Source organism: Elgaria multicarinata, chromosome 6 (assembly GCF_023053635.1).
Source record: "Elgaria multicarinata webbii isolate HBS135686 ecotype San Diego chromosome 6, rElgMul1.1.pri, whole genome shotgun sequence".
NCBI lineage: Eukaryota > Metazoa > Chordata > Lepidosauria > Squamata > Anguidae > Elgaria > Elgaria multicarinata.
Window position 1 is genome coordinate 86,005,888 of NC_086176.1, and position 24,783 is coordinate 86,030,670.

The window sequence follows — 24,783 nt, forward strand, 5'->3', positions numbered from 1 at the left end:
CAGAAGAAATCAGAGCAATAGAAAAAAATGAAACGTAAGAGCTAGTACCTTTACCTGAAGGTCGTAAAGCCATTACCTGTAAATGGGTATTCAAAGTAAAACAAAATGAGAAAGGACAAGTGGAACGTATCAATGGTAAAACACAAAGAGATGCTTTTAAAGCTGGGTCTCAGATTGTAACACAATTTAAACAACATGCGCAAGAGGAGGACTGTTAAGTATATAAAAAGAAATACTTGCTTAGTCATTAAAATTGTGTGTGTATGGCTATCTCAAGGTTAAACAGAGAAAGACTATCTGTGGGCAATTACCTTGAGATAGAGGCTGTTCTGGGAACCTTGCCAAGATTCTAAGTTAGCCTCATCACAGCTGTATGTAATGTAGATAAGAATTGTGTAGATCTGTATATAGTTTCTCACTTGTGTAAAATGGAACTGATCACTGCTTACTGATCACTGCTCTATGATCACTGCTCTCTGTGTATGCCTCAGTGTGCTGATCTGAACTGATCTGAATTGGACTGCACAGAAGCCTGAAGGAAATAAACCAGCTCTGCTGTGTAAGACCTGCGTGATGTGTGTTTGTTTCTGAGCACAAACAGAGTTCCAGAGAAAGAAAAGTTCTAACACAATAACCCAACAAGATGGTCACTTTTGACTGGCCAGGCCCCAGCAGCAGCCATTATGTGCACAGTAATATTCACTAAAGGAGCCATTTTGTGTTGGTGCCCACAGCAATTTCTCAAATTCCCAAATGTGACCACAGGTTCAAAAAGTTGGGGTGCTTGTTCTACAGTATTTGCAATGTGTTTTGCAGCCATTGCTTCATTTTTTTTGCTCCATTTTACCAGACTAAACAGATTCACTGACTGGTGGATAAGACGTCTGCATACTTTTGCAGACAAGTCACTTCTGGAGAAAAGACAAGCACTCTCAGTATTTTATGATAGATGGAGTCATTCATAATTTGGATCAGGTTCAATAAGCTCCATTATTGTTATTATCTTCATCATAATCAAGTCTGCATTTTACGGTAAAATCCTTGCAGTATGCACAGTACGTTTGTGCCCAAGACCTTCGGACTTTCCTGAACTGCTGCTCCTCCTCTATTCCTAGCATCACAAGTGGATTTCAAAACTTCGATAGTTGAAATGTACACCTACCTCAAGTCATGAAGCTCTGAGCCAGAACCAGTAATTAACAGAAATTCCCCTGGCCTCAGATGAGAGACTGTGAGTTCAGCATAGACTCTGCCCCTTGGGGTTAACATATGGCTTATATTGGTGAAACCTGTCTGTATAGAAAAAAATCAGTGAAAATGATACCACAATATAGTAACTTGTAAATGTTTAGTACAAATTAGTTATTTCTACGATACATGGGTTAGAAATCAGTACAGAGTTAGCATACAATTCCATGCATGTTTAGAGAGAAGGAAGTCGTACAACTCCCTACATCCCTCAGCCAGGGATGCTGGGAGCTGTAGGTTTTTCTCTCTCTCTAAACATGCATATGGTTGTCTCCTTAGACTTGCTTAAGCCCCACTGATTTGTATAAAACCTCTGGAGCCCTAAGTTCTTGATAATTTTTCTAATAGAAATGCTTATTACACAGAATTAATCTGATAAAATTTCTTCAATGTAGACCTCCAAAACTCTTTTTTGCCTTTGAATTCATTTTATACTTACTTTTTGAGGTAAGAAAGAATAGACCAAAATACTACACTTGCCTTGGTCTACAAACTCCCAAATGAATAGCAGGTACGTACAATGAGTGAGCAGAATTATGCCCACATCTGTCCACTTAATTTGGATCTGATTCACAATCCAAGAAGTGGAAGTAATGTTTATATGAGGCTTATGTTCATACTGATTACATCTGTGTACATCTTTGATGCAATCTTTGCTGCACTTCATTCTGAGGTTTGCAGATTCCATAAAACAGACATAAAAGTGATATATAGGTGCCAATCCAACATAACATCCAGGACTGTGTCCAAGAGTGTCATCACAAAGAGGATCATTGCATTTCCTTACTGTTGCTTCTCCACCTGCTTGATTGTCCCTCATTACTTCCTCTTTCAAAAGAGGAAGTAAACAACATGCACGTGGCTCATTTAGTAGGCCATTTTGATTGCGCTGCTTCCTCCTGCACACAGCAGGAGATAGCAGCAACTTCCGTCTCCAAAAATAAGTCTGAGTTACTGGGATATTTTTTTTGTTGTTGCACGAAGAAGGCTAGAAGGGGCAGGAGGCGGGTGCGATGCCAACATCGTCATGAGAGGGACCCGCGAAAATTCGTGAGTGCCCAGCAACGAGCGTGCAATAAAACACTTGTCTGACGCCTAGATGCATGCAGGAGGTGAGGTGAATATTATCCTTTACTAGAGATGTAAAATTTCCAGATATGTTGAAGCCATGGGGGGGGGGGAACGAAAATTTTGGAAAAATTAAAATAATGCAACATTAGCACTTTTTACAGATTGAAAGTCACTTTGTTACTTTAGGAACATAAAATGTAATCATATCCAGGTTGGTTTGGCATAAATTTATTACATTTGGTATATTAAAAGTACAGTTTATTCAAACAATTATTACAAAGCGAATTTACTTCTTCTTTTTTTCTTTCTTTCTTTTTTTTTGGTAACAAATGGAGCTACAAGCTCCTGAACTGTTAGGAACACCTGAAATGTAAGGAACCTCTTTGGTTTTGCCAGTTTATGAGCAGGCAAAAAACAAAAGCGCCCATTCTCATAAAAAGAAATGAGAGAAAGGGGGGAACAAGATTCAATGAATAAGCATGGAATTTAATCAGACTCATTTTCTGAGCTATAGCTATCACTATCAGTTGTCAAAGGAAGTGAGGCAGGTGGCTACTAGGAGGAAGGCTTTCTCTGCTGTGGCACCCAGGTTGTGGAATGAGCTCCCCAGAGAGGTCCGCCTGGTGCCTACACTGTACTCTTTTCGTCGCCAGCTGAAGACCTTTTTATTCTCTCAGTATTTTAACAATTTTAACTTAAATTTATTGTTCTAACTCTGTATTTTAATCTTATATCAATTTTGCTGTGTGGTTTTATCCTGGTTGTGCTTTTTATACTGTATTTTGTATTTGTGTTTTTAACCTGTTGGTTGTTTTATTATGGTTTTGGTTTTTGTGAACCGCCCAGAGAGCTTCGGCTATTGGGAGGTATACAAATGTAATAAATAAATAAATATAAATAAAGTTTCAGTCTCTGCCGCCCCCTAAAGGCAGAAATGCAACTTGGTCTTGCATTTGAGAGTTATAGTCTCATTTTGCAACCAAGAACTTGCTTGTCCTTGGTGCAAAGAAATTGTAATAATCTGATACTGTACATACTTTTTAGAAATCATTTGGAGAAGTAAATATCTGAACACCTTGTCTCAAACATTTTATTCATTATGCTAAAATAAAGCACCCCATAATCCATTTCTTCATTTCTCTCCCATTTTTTCCATTTTTTCGGAAAAACCCTAAAAAAAGCTTTGAAAAAAAAATGGGGGGGAAACATTTTTTATTTTTTTAAAAAAACTGGTTTTTCCCAGGCCTTTACATTTCTATCTTTTACCACATTTAGGACCAAACTAGACAAGCCACCAATCATGCTATTAGCATTTTACAAAATAAATTGCAGACATGGGGTCCCCAGTCCAAATCAGCATATGCCTGCAATTTACTTTTAAAACATCAGTCATGCAATTGCTACTTTCATGATTGGTGTCTGTCCGGTTTGGCCCGAAGATTTCATATGAACAGGGATATGAACTTCAACTCCTTTCCAGCCTGTATAGAATCAGTTCCCTCACTAATATAGTTGTCATATTTCCATTTACCTTTGGGATTACATTTGCAAAAAGACGATCCAAAAGTTTGACAGAATCACTGCCTTTGATGCTAATCTTGCCAAATGGAGTAAGATCAATCACACCGACTTTTTCCATCACCTGTTTATATTCACGGCCCACAGGTTCAAACCAATTTGTGCGTTGAAAACTAGGCCTAGAAAAAGAATGTTTAGGTGCGTTAAGTAGCAAAACAATACCGGTCTAAATTTTCAATTTAGTTTTAAGCAACCAGATCAACTCAAAACAGTCTTGACATTGTTTCTTCCCCATTTCTTTTCCTCACTTTTGGGAAATAATTTGAAATGGATGTTAGACTTACTTATTTGACAAGTTTGTTTATTACTTTGCATTGTGTAACAATAGGTAATCGTTAACTCAATTACAAATCCAGATCAATCAAATCAAATGAGTTCATATTTTGTAATACAAGCAAAATCCTTTCTAACCTTTCATCTGACGTTCAGAATCCCAGAACATTTTTCTACAGCTTCAGCGAATTGTTAATATCATTGATTGTTTTGCATTTTATTGTGATCTGGAGATTATCATAATTTCTCATAATATATTTTGAACAATAAAGATGGATCTCATAAGCACTGCTAGTAGTAAAGCGGGATCATTGCAGAAAGTCCTGTTACAATACTATTCCGCACTATGCATTGTTGAAGATCTAAACAGTGCTATAACATTTCAGAGTATGAGAAAGTGTGTTTATTTGTTCAGGTCCCTTGTAAGTAAGTGGAAAATAAAAGGACAGACTGAAATGTGAATTGGCCCTTACTCGCAGTGGTTTGAATGTAATGCAAAACATGGTTTGTTTAGCTTAATTGTGGTTTGTTTATACATCTGAATCCACCCCAGTTATCTTGGCTTGTGTTAATTACAGTTTGCTGTTATGTTTGAAACTGCTATACTGCTGCATCTGCTATCTCGCTGCACAATGGCTGCCCATATAGCTACAGAGTCACAAGGCAAGAGTGGTCAATCCTTCCTCTAGCTGGCAATAGGCTTCTTTCCCCAAATACCTCCTGGCTGACAAGACCTCTGCCTCCAGCTTGCCCAGCTATCTCTGCAGCAGCCTTGCAAGGAAAAATAAGAGCCATGGGGCATTTTACTGACTTCTATCCAAGAATACATGTTGAACGCACAGCTTTGCTCTTAGCAATCCACCTCAATTTTAAAAACTGTTCCAGTCTCACAAAAACTCTCTCAAAAGGAAGTACACGTTTAAGTGCTTTTAACCCTTGCTATTTAAGTTTTTGTTTTTTTTCCAAACTAGGACTGGGGGAGGTTCAAATTCTTACTCAGCCATGAAGCTCACTGGTGTCCTTAGCCTGTCATTGTCTTTCAGCATAACCTACTGGAGGGAAACCATGTATGCAGCCCTGAGCTCCTTGGAGGAAAGCAGGATATAGATGTAATAAATAAGTTAATAGATGTACAGCTTTCATAACAGTCTTAAATATATGAACTCAAGCTACACAACAAAAGGAAAATAGGATGTGGTTCCCCTAAATTCTGAAAGAACTCAACTAACTGGCATGTATTAACACCAAGGCCAGATCCACACACAGGCTTCGGGACGCCCTGAAGGCGCTTTAGGGCGCCCCGAAATCGATGATGTAGACCCTACCTTAACCGTTCCAAGAAGAGGCGGAGGAGGAGGAGGAGGAGGTGGCCCCGCATCGCCCCTCACGGGGATGGGATGAAGAGTTGCCAAGCCCGGCGGCTTTGCCGGGGAATCAGCTGCCGCCCACCTACCCGCCGGCCTCCTTTTGCCGGCAAAAGAGCCACCCGGGCCCACCCGGGTCAGAGAGCTCGGCGGAAGAAGCCGCCACCGGCTTCCGCCGAGCTCTATGATCCGGGCGGAAGCCGGCGGCGGCTTCTTCTGCCGAGCTCCCGAAGCCTGTGTGTGGATCTGCCCCAATTCAACACAATAAATAAATGTTAAACTTTCATTTACTTGTATCCAGTCTCATCCCCAGGTTTGTAGAACCAATGAGGTTGCTCCCATCCTGCATGGAATCCCATGGAACATTTAGACTTAAGGACATCATAAAGCCCACTGACTCTTTCTGTAGGTCTCCCAGCAAATCTTTCTTCCTTGGGATAACCCACTGCAAAGGTGAAAAACACACACACTGAAAAGGAATCACTTATTGCACATATACACAGAATTATTTTTCATGGGCCTTCAAGTAATCTTTCTGTGAAGTGTCATAATAGTGGATATAAAATAAGGTGACATTTTTATAGGTACTATCTTCAGTGTAGATTGACTCAGCAAACAATATGGGAAAGTATATCCAAGACCTATTCTCCATTACTACAAAAGAAGAAAACAAGGTGAAAAGCTTTAGCACAAGTATCTTTGATACAAGTGCCAATTTTACTTGGGAAAAAATGAAAAGCAATCATCTTACCAATATTGTTAAATCCGTAAGATTCCCTTGCTTTTGCTTCTGTGTATTCTGTAGTTGTCCATTTTCCATATCTATTCGGATCTAATTCTATTAGATCAAAAGGAGGCTCCCCATGAAGTATCCAGTCGCTGAGATATTTTCCTATGCCCCCAGCATGGATGATGCCATATCTGAAGGGGGGAAATAAATAAATATTTCCCTCACAAATGTATTTCAGATAACATTTCAGCAGAGGACTTTGGGATTTTAAACACACCTACTCTTTTTTTCCTAGGAAATGTTTCCCCCCTAATTGTGTTAATTATTGGCAAATTAGTCCAGTTAATTAAGCAGCACTCAGCCAGCCTCATTTAGGGCCAGTGCAAGTCTCAGCAAACCAGAGGTGGTTAGGTCAGAACTTTACGGTTAGAGCCAGAAATCTGGGCATAATTCCCAAATAAGGCACTAATATAGGTCCATATCAACTCAAAATCTCCTACAAAGAAGTCAAATGCCCAGACAGCCTATGTCACCATGTGTTCATACAGTACAAAGCTGCTGCTAACTGCATCTTTCCCACTACATATATGCATGATAAATAGACATATGCACACACATGACATACTGGATACCTGCAGATGTGCCTTCTGTGTAGGAAATGCATCTTGTATGGAGCAGTCTTCACATGATGGTCCTAGTGACTCAGTGTGTGTGTGTGTGTGTGTGTATGTGTGTGTATGCTTTAGCTGTCCATCTGTAAAATGGGGAAGACAGTGACCTCATACAATTGCTATGGAGATAAGTGAAATTTTAAAAGCTGCCCTGACTCACACCATAACAGGAGGTTATGCATTTTATTTAATAATAAGACAATTGTAAGAAATGGGGCCACCATGGACAATGAATGTTAGAGATAATTATTATTTCTAAGAGTGGTTTACACTGTATAATTATTTCATAGGAGAAAAATGGAGTATTGGATCATTGAACTTTGATACCACTGTTGAGAAGAGTATCGGAACTCTGCTGCACGGTTTAGTGAAGTCAATAGGACAGCTGTCATTTGCTACCACAGTAGCATTGCAAGGTCAAGGTACGGGTAGGGCAATGTTTTGAAGGGCTATTTAATAAAAAAAAATTCAAAGACAACATTTCAAACACTTTCATATTCCAAAAGAAAAATGTATTTTAATATGAATGTAGTCTGAAATTATGAATATTACTTATTTAAAAAAAAAACTTGAGAAAAATTATTATTATAGATATGATATGACAGTTTATAAACAGAATTTGAGGGCAAGACTTGATTAACTAAAATATATTAAGTGGAAAATGTACACCAGAAACTTGGTTTCTAAAATTCATATATATCTAAAAATGATTTAATTTCCCCAATATAACCCATACTAATGAACAACTTCATTAAAAGGACTTCCATTTATCCCAGGTTTTCTTCATTAGAGTTGGTACAGCATACTGCTTATCTTCACACAAGAAAAATTTTGTGCATAAAGTGACCTTTATTAAATGTAATTTAATTATACATTTTGCTATAGGAACATGGATCTAGCAACAGCTATACACATCAGCTTGGAAAAAAATCAACTTCACTTCATAAATGATGATATACATGGTTTTCCCAGTTCATCTATTTTCTCCATATGGAAAAAAAATAATGTATAAATTTCTGGTTGTCTGCATTCAATAGAAATATTCTTAGGAATCTGAATGAGGTTCCCTCCCCCTCAGGTTACCACATGTAGCATATTAACTAATGTACAGATACTCTACAAGACAAACCATGTTTTTAGGATGTTTTAACAATGTATATTATGTTTTAATTCAGTTTTATGTATTTTATATTTACTGTTGTTCCCCACCTCGATCAAAATGGAGAGGCGGGTAAGAAATAAAATTATTATTTTATAATAATATAAGGAGTAAACTAAAGCTTAACCCGGAGAAGACTGAGCTGATGGTGATTGGCTGAGGTCAGCGGCTGGCAGATTTGAGGCAGGAGCTCGTAGATCTGCCTATTTCAGGAATCCGACCAAGGATTGTGACTGAGGCATGGGACCTGGGTGTTATTCTTGACCAGTCCCTAACTATGTCATCACAGGTCGGGGCCGTGGTTCGGAGTTGCTTTTATCAACTCCATGTGCTCCGCCAAGTTCGCCCCTTTCTGTCAGAGGCTAATCTTACCACCGCAGTGCAGGCCCTGGTTCTTTCCAGACTGGACGGTTGCAACCTGTTGTATACAGGGCTTCCCTTGAAGCAAATCCAACGCCTACACTAAGGCTGTACAAAATGCAGCAGCCTGGTTGGTCAAGGGGCTCCCAAAGTGGTTTTCTATCACTTTGGTGCTTCAAGAGCGCCATTGGCTGCCGGTGGCTGCTAGGGTGCGCTACAAGGTCTTGTTGACCATGTATAAAGCCCTGCATTGCTTGGGTCCTGGATACCTGAGCACTCGCCTTTCTCCTGTGTCTCACCATTGGCAGACTCGCTCTCAGGAGCAGGGTGCCCTGATGGTCCCTCGCTACAAATTGGAATGTGCGGGGGCCAGGGCTTTTTCAGTGGCTGTCCCCCGGTTATGGAACAATGTGCCACTGGAGTTGAGACAGGCTCCCACTCTCAATTGCTTCAAACGCCTTTGTAAGGCGTTTTTATTTTCACAAGAGTTTGGGGAGGGGTGGTTTAAATTGGGGTTGAGGGCTTTTAATGGTTTGAGGGTGAGGGTTTTAATGGAATTGTCTTAATGTGGGTTGAGGGTTTTAATGGAATTGTTTTATATGTTATTGTAAAGCGCGTCGATGCCAGAAATGGTGAGGCAGCGCTATAAAAATGCTTTAAATAAATAAAATAAATTATTATTCTGTTCTGAAAAGCTGTACTGCACAGCAGATTACTGGGCTCAGAATAGAAGATACAAAAGGCAGGGAAAGTTGGGCATGCTTGGAAAAAAAATATAGCCAACAATAACAAAACATGCAAACCAGTATGATGAGACCACTGATAATCTAGAATTTCCAGCTCTACCACAAAAATCCCACAACCACACATTGAGATGCAGCAACTGTGCATAGTATTCCATTTGTGTCTGCACCATAAAAGTATTGTGATATTGGCAGTTTTATTTTCAATTCATTTCCTATGATCCCTAACATGGAATTTTCCTTTTTCATAGCACCTGCCCACCAGTCTGTCATTTTCGTTGAGCTATCCACCACAATCCCAAAAACTCTTTCCTGTCTCAGAACCTATTAGTGCATATATGAAGTTAGGATTTTTTACCCCAGTGTGCCTCTCTTTACATTTTCTTACACTAAATTGCACTTGTCATTTTATTGCATATTCAGCCAGGTTGGGGAGATCCTTTTGGATCTCTTCCCAACCTCTTTTTATTTATACCACCCTAAATGATTTGGTGTCATCAGCAAACCTGATTACCTCACTGTTCATCCTCAACTCTGGGTCATTTATGAAGAAATTAAAAAGCACCAATCTGGATACAGATCACTGGGGGACCTTGCACCCTTCCGTAATGAGACTTGTCCATTTATTCCAATCTCAGCTTCCTGTTGTTTCACCAGTTACTGGTCCATAAGAGGATCTGTTATCTTATCCCATGACTCCTAAGTTTGTACAGTAGCCTTTTGTCAGGGACTTCATCAAAGATTTTTTGAAAGACCAAGAAAAGGTGAGTGAGACAAGACTTGCCTTTGGAGGCGCTGTATTGATTCTTCTTCAGCAAGACTTGTTCTATATTCTCAATATTTTTCATCTTTAGTATTGCTTTCTACAATTTACCCAATACAGAGACATTAAGCCAATTGCCATGTAATTTCCTGGTTCCCCTCACTGGATCCCTTTTTAAAAATCTGGTGTTACACTGGCCACTTTTCTGTCCTCTGACATGGAGGCAAAGCTTAGGAACAAGTTGTATATTTTGTTAGAAAATCAGTAATTTCACATTTGAGTTACTTAAAGATTCTTAAAGACCTTTGGACCTGGTGATTTGTTAATTTTTAATAAACACTAGAACTTCAACTCTTTTCACTGCTACTTGCCTCAGTTCTCCAGTCTCCCTTCCTGAAAAAGTCAGCCCAGGCATGGATATCTGCTCTACATCTTTTGCAGTAAAAAGACAGACATATAAATGGCAATTTAATTTCAACAAAGTTGCTCATAATTATTGATTGACAATAATTTTACTTGAGAGATCAATTTACTTACCCAAAACCAATAGCCACCCAATAATTTTGAACACCCTGATGTGGTCCCACCATAGGCAAAATATCTGGAGAATACGTTATAGGACCTGCAACTACATTGATTATGTCTGCTTGTTTCAAGACTGGGACTGTTTCCATAGCGGCCTCAACATGTTCCATTATTCGGTCCAAATCAGACTCAAAAAGCTCCTTCCCGAAACCTAGAAAAATGTTTGACTTATTATGTATTTGTTAACTTTACACTTTAAAAGCTTTTTCATTATATAGATAGCAAAGTGAAGCACTCCTTTTCTCAGTACACTCAAATACTACAGGATACAAATTGTAAAAAAAACACCACTGGAATAGCGCAAAGTGAAAGCAAGTGAATTACATAGGAAGTTTGTGAACAAGATACCAGAACTGGTATTTGTCTAAAAATATGAATGACCCTATTCAAACAACATGTTAGACCACAGTGGTTAAGTATTCTGAGGTAAATATTAGTGTGTCGTGTTGTGTGACCCATTACTTAGCGTGTTGTGTGAACCATTCCTAACCATGGTGGCTACATAACCATGGTTTAAACACACTCATTAACTATTTGCTGCAAAAGGGTTAGCAACCTAACCGTGGCTTAATGTGTCATCTGAACAGGCCCTATGTGTAATCATCAATCACAGATTAACATTAATAGGCAGCAGCATATTCAAGTAGTCTGAGGGGGGAAATGAGCAAAATTACCTGGTGGGACTCCATGTGAGACCCAGGATTCCTGTAGTTTCATTTTGTCTTGACTTTCATATGGGCCAAATAAAAGTCCATCTCTTTCTTGTCTCAGATAATATGAACCTTCTAAATCACGAAGCACAGGCAATTCCTTTTCAAGGACTTTAACTTCAGGGATAGTTGCAGTAACAACATACTGGTGATGAACTGGTATGACTGGATGATGCATTCCAACCATTTTACCTATTTCAAGAGCCCAGAAGCCTAGGGGGAAAAATGCACAGAAACACAAATATTAGAACAGCAAAGCAATTAGAAACTAAAGGCACTTTTTTTTTAGAGTAAACACTATATCTTTTTAAGTAGGATAGGGACTGTGCCACTTCCTATGCTGTTCTAGAGTCTCCCCACTAGGGGCTGAAGGGGATATAAGAGAAAATTCTCCCCCCCACCCCCCAGTGCAGAGGTGGGCAGTCTCACAGGGTCTGGGCTCAAATTTCCATTGCCCTGGAACCCACCAGGGGCCACACCCTCCACCACCTTGCAAACGCCACTGTTGCAAATGCCACTGCCACATTACTGCTGAATTGCAGCAGGAATGCAGCGGCAAGAAAAATCCAAATTTTCACTTTAAAATAAGGTATGCAGTGAGCACGTGCCTTGTTTAAATGCAAAATCTACCTCCCAAACTCTCAGGGAGCGTGCAGTTTTATACCAAAACAAGGTATATGTTCCCTGTGTGCCTTGGTTTAAAGCAAAAATGCAGCTCCCCACCCCCCGCCATCACTGCACCCCACCAAAGTTCGGCAGAAACTCCCCAGGATGGAGGCACGCATTTGGGGGTGGCAGGGTGCAAAATTTTGGGGAGGTGTTGCATGTTGCCCACCCCTGCTTCAGTGGTATTCTGCTAAGTTCAAATCTGGATCCAGCTTTGGATACTACCCTTTGTACTGTGTTTGTTTATCACACACAAAAATTGACAGAAACACTGAATGCAGTACAATGTTTGTTTGATATACAATGCGAAATTAATCTCTACGTAAAAATTGTAATGTATGAAGTAGCTGACACATCTCAATTCACTTGAATATATAGTGTGATACACTTTACACTGTTCTAATGCAATTTGAGACATTAGGGCTTCAATTCTAACCACACTTACTAGAAAGTAAGTGGCACTGAACACATTGGAACTCTGAATAACATACATAGGATTGTGCTGCACTACTGTGAGACACATTTTTGCATACATTGCCAAATTCTAGACTTATGTGGATTCACTAAAATGAATGAATGAATAGTCAGGCCGACACTGAATTTAGAATGATGTAATTAAACCAAGGTGATAAACTTATTATTATTATTATTATTATTATTATTATTATTAATAATAATAATAATAATAATAATAATAATAATAATAATTAATTGTATCCCACATTTTCCCCAATACTGGGACTCAAGGTGGCTTTACAAAATTGAAACATATACAATTAAAACATATAAATAGAAATATACAAAAGTTAAAAATATAATTAAACCAGCTGTAGTATTAAAACAATTAAAAGGCAAATGACAATTCAAAACCCAGTGCATTAACAGAGGTCCAGATTATTCCCAAAGGCCTGCTAGAACAAAAAAGTCTTTGCCTGCATCCGGAAACATAACAAGGAGGGAGCCAGTCTAACTTTCCTGGGCAGGGAGTTACAGAACCTTGGAGCAGCCACAAAGAAGGCCCTCTCCTGCATTCCCACCAGGAGTGCCTGTGATGATGGTGGGACCGAGAGAACGGCCTCCCCTGAAGATCTCACTGCATGGGCAGCCTCATAAAGGAGAATACAGTCTTTCAGATAACCTGGACCCAAGCCAAGGAGGGCTTTATAGGTCATAACCAGTGCTCTGAATTGAGCCCAGAAACACCGGAAGCCAGTAGAGCTGTTATAACAGGGGAGTTGTATGCTCCCTGGAACCAGTCCCAGTCAACAATTTGGTGGCAGCTCTTTGAACCAGCTTATGTTTCCAAACACTCTTCAAAAGCAGCCCCACATAGAGCACATTACAGTAATCCAAGCAGGATGTAACTAAGGCATGGGTCACTGTGGCCAGATCAGACTTCTTGGGTAACAGGCGCAGCTGGTGCACTAGCTTTAAATGTGCAAATACATTCCTAGACACTGCTGAAACTTGGGCATCCAGGCTCAGGGTTGAATTCAGGAACACACCCAAGCTGCGAACCTGTGTCTTCAGGGGGAGTGTAACCCCATCCAGGACAAGCTGAATCCGTATTCCCTGATCTTCCTTTTGACTGACCAGGAGCATCTCTGTCTTGTCAGGATTAAGCTTCAATTTGTTTGCCCTCATCTAGTCCATTACTGCCAACAGACATCGGTTTAGCACCAAAACAGCTTCCTTGGAATTGGGTGATAATGAGAAGTAGAATTGGGTGTCATCAGTGTATTGGTACCGCCCAGAGAGCCCTGGCTATGGAAGCGGTATATAAGTTTAATAAATGAATATATAAATAAATAAATTTTTAAAAGCACATTTGTAAGCTAATAGTTTGTGGCAATTAATTGGAAACTGTTGGTGTTTGGTGCTTTTGAGAACTAAAGATTAGGTCAATTTTGACACAAAATTGCTCAATTTTGACACAAAATTGCTCAATTTTGACACAAAATTAGCTCAATTTTGACACAAAATTGGGTGGGATAGCTAATACCCTGGAAGACAGAGACAAATTTCAAAGTGATCTTGATAGGCTGGAGTGCTGGGCGGAAAACAACAGAATGAAATTTAATAGGGATAAATGCCAAGTTCTACATTTAGGAAATAGAAACCAAAGGCACAGTTACAAGATGGTGGATACTTGGTTCATCAATACTACAAACGAGAAGGATCTTGGAATTGTTGTAGATCGCAAGCTGAATATGAGCCAACAGTACGATATGGCTGCAAGAAAGGCAAATGCTGTTTTGGGCTGCATTAATAGAAGTATAGCTTCCAAATCACGTGAGGTACTCGTTCCTCTCTATTCGGCCCTGGTTAGGCCTCATCTAGAGTATTGCGTCCAGTTCTGGGCTCCACAATTTAAGAAGGACGCAAACAAGCTGGAGCGTGTTCAGAGGAGGGCAACCAGGATGATCAGGGGTCTGGAAACAAAGCCCTATGAAGAGAGACTGAAAGAACTGGGCATGTTTAGCCTGGAGAAGAGAAGATTGAGGGGAGACATGATAGCACTCTTCAAATACTTAAAAGGTTGTCACACAGAAGAGGGCCAGGATCTCTTCTCGATCCTCCCAGAGTGCAGGACACGGAATAACGGGCTCAAGTTAAAGGAAGCCAGATTCCAGCTGGACATCAGGAAAAACTTCCTGACTGTTAGAGCAGTACGACAATGGAATCAGTTACCTAGGGAGGTTGTGGGCTCTCCCACACTAGAGGCATTCAAGAGGCAGCTGGACAAGCATCTGTCAGGGATGCTTTAGGGTGGATTCCTGCATTGAGCAGGGGGTTGGACTCGATGGCCTTGTAGGCCCCTTCCAACTCTGCTATTCTATGATTCTCTGTGTAGCACCACTTCTCTCTAATGTCCTTTTTAAAATATAACTGGAACTATGGCCTGATTTTAAAAGATGTGCAGGGCTTGGAACATGGGAATATGCATTATATTGAAGTAAACCAATAGTTTATCCAGCACAGTATTCTCAGTGTTGAGGAATACTCTGCAACGTTAAGGTGAATGGACATAGGTAGTGGCTTTCCAGGGTTTCAGACGGAGGTATTTCCCAGCCCTATCTGGAGATGCCAGAGACTGAACCTAGGACTTTTATACATAGAGCATTTGTTCTGAGCTGTAGCTCCTCTGTGCAGTTTCATATGAGTTTCGCACTGAGGAATGCTCTGTAGCTTTAAAGTGAATAAGCCAGGAAGTCTCCCTTGCAGTCTGTACACATGAATCAGAACTACTCTATGGACTCCACAGCTAGTGGACTGAGGCAGTTGCCTCACTCTTATTACTATTTTATACATGTTCTTACCTACTTTGCAATTGGAGTATTTTAATACTGAATTTGTGAATCTCTTCAGGCTTTCTCATTTTTGTCATTAACGTATTAAACCAAAGCCTTACTTGTATAGTTTCAATGTTCAACTAAAAGGAATATTTAAACCTGGTACTGATTAATGACCTGAGTCATTGTAGGTAAATACAACCATGACAAGAGTGTGTTTAACAACTGTTACAGCCAATCTTCTTTCTCCCTTTCCTATCCTCCTCTCCAAAATAAATAATTATTTACTTTCATGCCAGTCCTATTGTGCTAAGTCCATCTTGCTAACTTAGAACACAGTGGGTTCATTCGAGAACAGCTTACCCTCATCCAATTGCTCAGTTCATGGCTTGGAGATGAGGAATGTTCTGTCCTACTGGCCTGCATGCTTGCCCAAACACCACCACCTTTTTCATATAGAGATTCCCTCCTCCACTTCCCGGTTTGATGTCCAACTCAGCAGACTGCACTAACCATAGCTTGCCAATTTGGATATCATTGCAAATTACTGACAGAAAAAACTGGGAAGCAAAGGAGGTCACCCATACATGAGAAGAAAAGGGGAAAGGAAGGAGAGAAAAAATGTTAGCTTTTGTCACATTCCTAGTCTCCAAACCATGATTTATTAAGCACAAAATTGATTTGTTAATTACATCTGAATTAAGACCATTCAGTTCAGATGGGAGCTGTAAAAATGAAGTGAATGAATTTAAATGAACTTTTAGCTGTTCAAGTACAAGTGCAAAGCAATATTCTAATGACTGATATAACTATTTCTTAAGGAAGCTCATGCAGTATATTCATGAAATAGTCAGTAATAATGTATCTGTAAAAATTGGCTTAATCTTTATTCCAGTCAATAAACATATGAAATACATAAAGTGCAATTTCACAACTCTTGATCAATTTTTTCAGCACTTTTTTATATCCAAAAAAGTACTTTTGGAGGTATAATATAAATTTATTTTCCTGATTGCATCTTTTTAAAGAAGAGTAGTGGTTACAGTCATCATTTATTTCATTAATATTTCAGTGACTAATGTTTTCGAATCTCTGAAATATAGAAAATGATCATAAATACCCTATATTGTGCTTTATGTCTTTTATCCCTTATAGGAGATAAGGCATCGACATATTAGTATTTTCTGCAGACAACAATTCCAAGCTCCTTCTCGCTTGTAGTATTGCTGAGCCAAGTTTTCCCCCTCTTGTAAATGTGCATCTGGTTTCTTTTTCCTAGGTGAAGAACTTGGCATTTATTCCTACTAAATTTCATTCTGTTGTTTTCAGCCCAGCCCTCCAGCCTATCAAGATCACTTCAAAGTTTGTTTATGTCTTCTAGGGTATTAGCTATCCCACCCAATTTTGTGTCATCTGTAAATCTGATAAGCATTCCCTGCATCTCCTCATTCAGGTCATGAATAAAAATGTCATCCTGGATGAAAGTATGAAACCAATCTTGGATGGGCTTGCACTTTTCCTGGAGGACGAAGTGAATAGTTTGGGGGTTCTCCTGGACTCAGCATTATCTATTGAAGTATAGGTGGCATCAGTTACCAGGAGTGTCTTTCATCAGCTTTGGCTGATTTGCAAGCTGCATCCCTATCTGGAGAAAACAGGCCTTGATACAGTAATTCATGCCCTGCTTACATGATACATTCAGACATGACTATGCAAGGCTGTCTTGAAGAAGATTCAGAAACTTCAGCTGGAGCAGAATGCATCTGCCTGGTTGCTTGTGGGGAACAGGCAATCTGAGACCAATTCTGTACCAACTACACTGATTGCCTGGGCATTTCTCAGCCCAATTTAAAGCCCCAAAGACCAGGTTATTTCAAGGACAGCCCACTCCTATATGAACCTACTTGGGCCCTAAGATCAGCTATGGAGCCCCTGTTCATGTGCCCATGGGTAAAAACTATCAGATTGGTGAGCACAAGAGACGGTCTTCTCTGCGGTGGCATCATCCTTATGGAATGCCCTTCTTTGGGAGGTATACTTGGCTCCCCCATGACCATTTTTAAATAGATTTTTAAAGACTTCCATATTTTAGTCTGCTTTTAATTGAAGCTACCCTATATGGCCCTATTTTTAACTATTGCTGATAGAATACAGTTTTCACAATTCATGGACATCTGTGTACTGGAATTGCACAATAGTGTGACTCATGTCCTCTGTTTTTAAAGTGAAAGGCCAAACTATAATCAGGAACACTGGTTTCATATCCTAGTCCTAAACTAATTTGCATGGAAGTAAGATCCGTTGATTTATGTTAATGGAAACTTTAAAGATATTACTAATAATACAATGTGCTTATTATCCTATCATTAAACACTGAAATATGTTATTCTACTATTCTACAAACTTTTAAAATTATAGGGCACGGGCATATCACAACTTTATGCCAAATCATGTTTCATGAAGTCATCAGATAGCTAAAGTAAAGCATAAATCACCCACTTTCTACAATGTATTCATTATAGCACTGTGTTTCGTGTGAATTACCAAATCCTGCATAGCTGCTGCTGTTGTTTTTGTTAAACTTGCAAAGGCATGAAAATATCTATAATTTCTTACCAGCTGTATTCACAACTCTGTTTGCTTGAATTATTCCATGTGGAGTTTCAACTTCCCATGTCCCATCTAATCTAGGCTTTAGATTAGTTACTTGAACTGGATAATTTAACTGAGCACCGTATTTCCTGGCCCCTGCAGCCAACGCCATAGTGAGTGAGTAAGGGTCAATATGACCATCTCCAGGATTGTATAGACCAGCTAATACCTATGTAGGTCAAACAGAAGAAGTTACATTAGTTCTGCTATATTTCTCTACAATCAACAGCTGAGAAATAGGGAGATCTTAATATCAGTGAGTTCCACTGAGTGGAGAACTGGGAAGCAGTAATTTCTAGAAATTCAAAATCTGGCCATTAAGGTGAACAAAATGGCTAAAGATTTTTTTAAAAATGCAAATGAACAAATATTTGATGGAGATTCAACTTTCGTTGTTATTAATCAAGGCCTGCAACCATGCTTCCTTAAAATCAGTGGCTCTTTTGCTACTATTTTCAACAGAATAGGATTATAACACCTTTGTACCTGTGTTTCCCCATTGGAACTCAGGCTGGGAGTAGATTTAATGAAAACCATTGTTACATTTGTCCCAATTTTCCTGAGTGGTGAGAAGTTCCAGTGTTGTTGTTTTTTAAAGAGGTCCCTGGAGGTTTATAGCAGGAAACTTTTGGTCCATAAGCCAATCCAACCCACAGGCTTCCCCGTCATACAATGCCCCTCCCTTTCTGAGAGGGCATGGGTGGAGGGGGGCTGTGCCATAGCATCAATGAACACTCCTCAAGGCCAAGGCTCAGTCTGCTTTGCTTCTTTTTCTTGCTGTGCACGCAGGTAGCAACTTGAGGAGCCATCTGAGTCTCAATCTATATCCATTCACCCATCATCTTCTCCAATTGGGAAAGGGAGAAGCTGAAGAGCATGTGGAAGAGCAGTCCCAGAGATGAGAGGTGGGTGAACTTGGTTCTACGCTTCTTTCTCCATGGATGATGTCAAGGGCAGGGCTATGGGACAGAGGCTTCGGTTGAAGAGGCCTACTGCTGACATCATCTCCCATCTCTGGTCCTGGTTTCCCATCCGTGACCTATGCCGTTTTGTTCCAGGTGTCTAGTTTTCATGGTATTGGAGCTATGGAGCTCTCTCTCACACACACACCCTCTATTATGATGATGATTATCACAGATTTTATAAATAAAATAATTGGATTTATTTACCTTTTCCATGTTTAATAAAGGGAATAATTCTTGTACTCCCTCTGGCTCAATAAGATATTGCTCTGCTGGATGCCAACCAGCTCGAGTCATTTGGTATTTCAATTCATCCACTCTTGTCGGGGTTGAAGCAATTCTAATACTCCCTGGTTGATGAAACCCCACAGCCTAATAATAACATAAAAAGACGATCAGGTTGCAGATATATAGGCCTAAATTCAGCACAGGGCTAGGCATGCTTAAATCCATTGAAATCAATAGGCTTAAACATACCTAATTTTGCCATAGAATACTTATGCGTAGTCCAATAAAGCACTAAATAATCACAACAAAATGTACTTTCACAACAAACTACAGAATAAATACAAGGTTACTAGGTTGCTATGGAACTAATATGTTTTCAGTTATTTGTGATCAAACAAAAATAGTAACTGACACTACAAAACTTAACTCTCAAAGCTTTCTGTGCACTCTTTATAATTCAATATGCCCTCCATCTTCAACAGTGCTTCTACACTATTCTGCTGCTTTCATTTGCACCTTAGTTTCTGCCAAATGTTTCACGATTAAGTCGTGTGATCAATGGTCTTTCCATGGATATATTTTAAAAAGCCTCACAGGCCATTATGACTTAATGTTCAAATAATTTTTAAACTATTCAAACCTACCCATTTTTTTAAAAAATTGAGAGGGCAGTAAGCTTTCGCTTGTTAGTTTATACAATTTAATACTGAAAGCTCATGGACGACAATGTTCTCCATTTTGGCTGCTCTTCAAAAAATAAAAAGAAGAAGAAAGATCAATGACCTCTGGCTTCCATAATGGGCACCACATATTGACATTAGCAATGTTCCCTGATGATGCCAAATCTTATTTGGCCCTTTGTTTCACTTCACAAATGTAGTAACTGCAATTGTGAACTTTGCCACATTTTCTGGTTCTATTTTCTTTTTTGTTCTCCCCCAAGTATTTTAACAACCTTATATATACCATTTATAAACTACTTTTGAATTAATTATTAAACAATGTGTGATATAGCAAGGTAGGTTCAGAATGAATTAAGATGTAATACAATATCCCCAGGGGTTATAGTAGATGTAGGTCCTATATTATAGGAGGATGCCTAGATATAAAAGTGCTTAATATCCCAAGACAGATTGTGGAAACTAAGACATATTTAAAATTGTGTATGAGACAACACTAAAAAGACAAACTGTTCTTTTGCTACATACAGATTACTGTCTGAAGTTGTCAAAATGCTCCAAGCATGCAAATCATTCTAGAATTGCATAGCATAGCATATTTCACAAAACTAATATGGATATAAATAAATAAATAAATATTTAATCAATATATTAAAAGTTATTACCTGTCCAGTCTCTTCTTCTAGTTTTTCATAAAGCTTAATGCTGTAGTAATGGATGTTCTTCAGATTTATTCCAGGGTGGAAATACGTTGTCAAACCTGCCTTAAAAAAGGAACCGACAAAAAGATTATATAAGGATATTATATTTTGAAAAATGCTGCTTAGTTTTTCTACTCCCCATCTAAGTCAATTTGCAGAGCGGTTTTGTCAATCTGTTCCAGCAAAAACAGTGAATGATCCTGTGCACCTGAAAGACTAAAGTTGGATCTAGGTTAAGTTAGTTGCAATTAGATCCCATGAAAATCAATGTGAAAAGTCAGTAATGACTAAGAGCTCCATCACACCAGCGATTAATCACACACTGACCATGCCTCGTATGCGGTTTTGCAGCCCGGTATTCACATGACGTCACCCACGTCCTGCACTCATTTCACTTCTTCCCCTCCACGTTTTGTTTCTTTTTGGAGTAGGGAAAGTCTGGATTATTTTCCCTCCTTGCGAAATAAATGCGCTCCTCTCTCCCGTGTATTGCTGTCATTGTGTTCTATTTGACTATCCTGTTCTTCGTTGGTGGGGGGGGTGTCTAAGGGCGGTCTCGCTAACAAAAGAGGAGGGCAGGGCAGTTCTGTGCTCAACCGTGAAGGGGGAGGGAGAGAGGTCCCATTTAACTCTATGTTCTTACTCCTGAGTAAGCATTTTCACCTTAAAAGAAATATGGAAAATGCATCTTTCACGCCTGCAGCTCCCTCATTTTTAAAGCTAAAGAGATCAAAATTTGGCACAGTGATAGCTCCTGAGGAGGGCTTTAGCCAACCCCAAATTTGAATCAGATCGACTCATCCCTTGATTTTAAGGAATTTTTTAATGTAATTTTTTTAAATGCTTACATCTGCGAAATTTTTAAAGATAAAGTGATCAAAATTGGCATAATGATAGCTCTTAAGAAGGGCTTTCAGCATGCCCAGTTGGAATCAGATTGGCTCATCCCTTGATGTTTTTGGAATTTTAAAATTTTCCTTTCTTAAGCCCTTTTCTTCAGAGTCCACCAGTGCAAAGGATCGCTTTTCCTTTCCTTTGATCATGTGAAGCTATGCATCTCCAAGTTCATAAACTACAGATCTACTGGTTCCCTTACTCAAGAGTAAATCCCTTTGATTTCAATTGCATTTACATCCAAGTCATACTAAAATCAGATTCATGCTTACCTTTGAGTAAACCCCATTGAACAGAGAGAGATTTACTTTTGAGTAAACAGAAGTAAGACCTGAGATGTAAGCATAGGGTTGCAGAGTAGTTCTTTTCAGTTTGCTCTTTTAGACTTTAAAATAAAGCTTTTGAGTGACCACACTATTAAAAGTCAGTTTTCCCCTCCATTTCCTCAGCTGGGCACTTTCACGTCTGTGCATTGTTCTGCTCTTTCAGCTCATGTATCTTTTCACCTGGAGCACTACTATGCCGGTGAAATCTCCCGCCCCGCCCCCTATGTTCTCCTTTACCTTAAAGTTAATTTTTTACTTTTAAAAAATATGCTTTTATTTCTGTGTAAATACAATATGGCAGCCTGAAACTGCACAATTACTGTAAAACAACATACTATACCTTCCCCTAAGATCATATTAAACAAACTCTGTGGAGAGAAGGAAGGGAGGCCGTTTGTAGGAAACAGGAGGGAGTGCATGGGCAAAGACTATTGCTGCCACTTGGCTTGGGAAAGGTTTACAGGAAAGGAGGAGCGAACGTACACTGCAGCTGGGGTACCAGACATGCTGGTGCCTCGCTCCATTTCTGAAAAAAACACAAGTCCTAACTGCGAAGCTTCACAGTTCTAGGGAGGCGCAGGAGTGAACCACCAACACCCCTGTCCCGATGCATTTTCCACATTTATTTTAAGGTGAAAATGTACCCCTGGTCATGCCTACTCAGGAGTAAGAACATAGAGTTAAATGAGACTTACCTACCTCCCCCTTCACAGGTGAGCAGAGAACAGCCTCATCCTCCTCTTTCATCAGTGAGACCCCCCCTTAGACACACATGCCCGCAACAAAGAATGGGATGTTCTAATAGAGTGCAATGACAGCAATACATGGGAGGGAGGAACATATTTATTTCACATGGAGGGAACAAAAGCAGACTTTCCCTACTCCAAATTGAAATGAAAAACGGAGGGGAAGAGGTGAAATGAGTGCAGGAAAGGGATGATGTCATGTGAGTACCATGCAGCAAAACCTCATACCAGGCATGGCGAGTGTGTGATAAATCGCTGGTGTGATGAAGCTCAAAATGTAACAGGCAGTGGTAAGGTCATTTCTATATAGAGCCATAATATCTGCAAGAAGAGTGCTCATTCACAACAGCAATAATTGGCAATAACGTCTTTCTAGTTTTGCTACGCTGATTTAGATTGTACCAGACTCTTCGTTATCTTAAGATAGTTGTAATTACAGACAAATAAATTGCAATAACTGCAACAATCTGATCTATGTTTTCCAGCGTTCTTTTTCCACAGACACTTTCTCACTTACCCTATCAATCTATTGTCACAATACTCAACTTACTGTGTTTTTAAATAGCATTTTTATCTTATTTTCTCCACAAGAATCTTGAGGTTGAATTAAAATGTTGACTAGCAGTTAAATTTAGTAAGCAACTGAGTACATTTTAGGACTGTCAGTTAAGACACTCTCCATAACACTTACCTAATGTAATCGTTCAATTCTAATCTAATGTAATTTTGGTTATACAGTTGCCACATTTTACAGAGGGATGAAATAATCTCTGAACGAAGGGATTCTGTAATTTCAGGCAGCTCAGTTTACTCTGTATCTAATAACCTGATCCTATCCTTTGGCCAGACATATGAATGGAAGAAAATGGCACGTAAGTATATTTGTTCTGGTCTCATATACATAGTCACTGTATTGCACCAGTATAGCTACAAGTACAGGCCTGCCAGAAACCTGAACCATATAGTCCTGCTGAGGAATCAGCTGAGTGGCAAAGTACATGCTTTGCAGGCAGAAGGTGCAAGGTTCAGTTGCTAGTATCTCCAGTTAAAGGGATCAGATAGCAGGTACTGGGAAAGACCCTTCTCTCCTGAAACTTGGGAGAGCTGCTGCCAGTTGGAGAAACCAAGAGTGAGCAGGTAAATAGTCTGTCAAGGAGCAACATCATGCCTACTTTTTTTCCGGATATGCACCCGCAATTTTGACCTCCATTTCATTAGCGCAGCAAGCGCTGGTCACTTTCACGTGCGTACATTGTTGTGCTATTTCACTTTGTTCGCTATCCCACTCCACCCCGGCCCCACATCCTTCCCCCTCCAGTTCATTGGTTCTTGTTGCTGATGGACGGCTGCCTTCCTGTCCCCCTGGCTTTGTAGTCTAGTAGAGGTGTGCAGAGGGGGTCTGCTCCGCCCTGAACTGTTCCGTTTTCAAATAAGCACTCTATTATAGCCTATGGAAATTCACCAAAATGCTTACAGCTCTGTCATTCTTAAAGATCAAGAGATGAAACTTGGCATGGTGATAGCTCTTAAGTTTGAATCAGATTGGTTCATTCCTCAATTTTTAGAATTTTTAAGAAGTTTGAGGTTTTAAATTATTTTAAAAAATCAATGTCATTTTTAAAGATAAAGAGATAAAATTTGGCACCTTGATAGCTCTTAGGTAGGGCTTTAGGTATGCCAAGTTTGAAGATCAGTTCATCCCTTGATTTGTTAAGGAATTTTTTAATTTCCTCCCCTCAAACCACCCCCATAAACACACATACACTTCTGATTCTGTGTCAATTTACCTCTGCACATTTATGAAGGGAGTTTTTATCTTTTAGTTTGGGGATGCCAAGGTGATCTCTATTTTTATAAACTGAAAAATAGAGATTAGCTGTGCAACCACAAAGCAAAGGATAAAAGCTCCCTCTATAAATGTGTAGGGGTGAATTTACACAGAATCAGAGAGGTGTGTGTGTGTGTATTCATGAGGGGAATGGTTTGGGGGAGAAAAACCTAAAAATTCCAAAAAGAATCAAGGGATGAACCAATCTGATTCAAACCTGGTTGTGTAAAGCCCTATTTAGGAGCTATCATGGTGCCAAGCTTCATCTCTTTGTCTTTAAATATGACGGAGATAGGTGGGGTGAGGTTGGAGCAGCGAAAGTCTGTTCAACCGACTCAGCACAAGCCCGTTTGTTTGACACAGCGTTCTGGAGAAGGAGAACCGTCCTGTCCACCTCTTTTGTCAGTGAGACCACCCTTCAAAGCACACTCCCCAACAAAGGACATAGTGCAAGGATGGCAATACACAGGGGCAGAAGAATGTTTTAATCCCACATAGAGGAAATAAACCAGACTTTCCCCATTCTAGGAATACACAAAAAATGGAGAGGAT

At 39.6% G+C, this 24,783-nt stretch overlaps 1 protein-coding gene across 3 annotated transcripts in view; it reads right to left on the minus strand.

Annotated features, from left to right (window-relative positions):
- DMGDH (dimethylglycine dehydrogenase) overlaps positions 1-24,783 on the minus strand; it is a 68,299-nt gene that overhangs the window by 34,805 nt on the left and 8,711 nt on the right. For all 3 annotated transcript variants that reach the window (XM_063127971.1, XM_063127973.1, XM_063127972.1), the window contains 9 exons: positions 20,402-20,500; positions 19,036-19,200; positions 17,831-18,035; positions 11,220-11,468; positions 10,498-10,696; positions 6,286-6,455; positions 5,826-5,979; positions 3,851-4,016; positions 1,163-1,293 (listed from right to left, as the gene is read on the minus strand). In XM_063127971.1, coding sequence (XP_062984041.1) covers positions 1,163-1,293; positions 3,851-4,016; positions 5,826-5,979; positions 6,286-6,455; positions 10,498-10,696; positions 11,220-11,468; positions 17,831-18,035; positions 19,036-19,200; positions 20,402-20,500 — 1,538 coding nt within the window. The remainder of the gene's footprint in view (positions 1-1,162; positions 1,294-3,850; positions 4,017-5,825; positions 5,980-6,285; positions 6,456-10,497; positions 10,697-11,219; positions 11,469-17,830; positions 18,036-19,035; positions 19,201-20,401; positions 20,501-24,783) is intronic.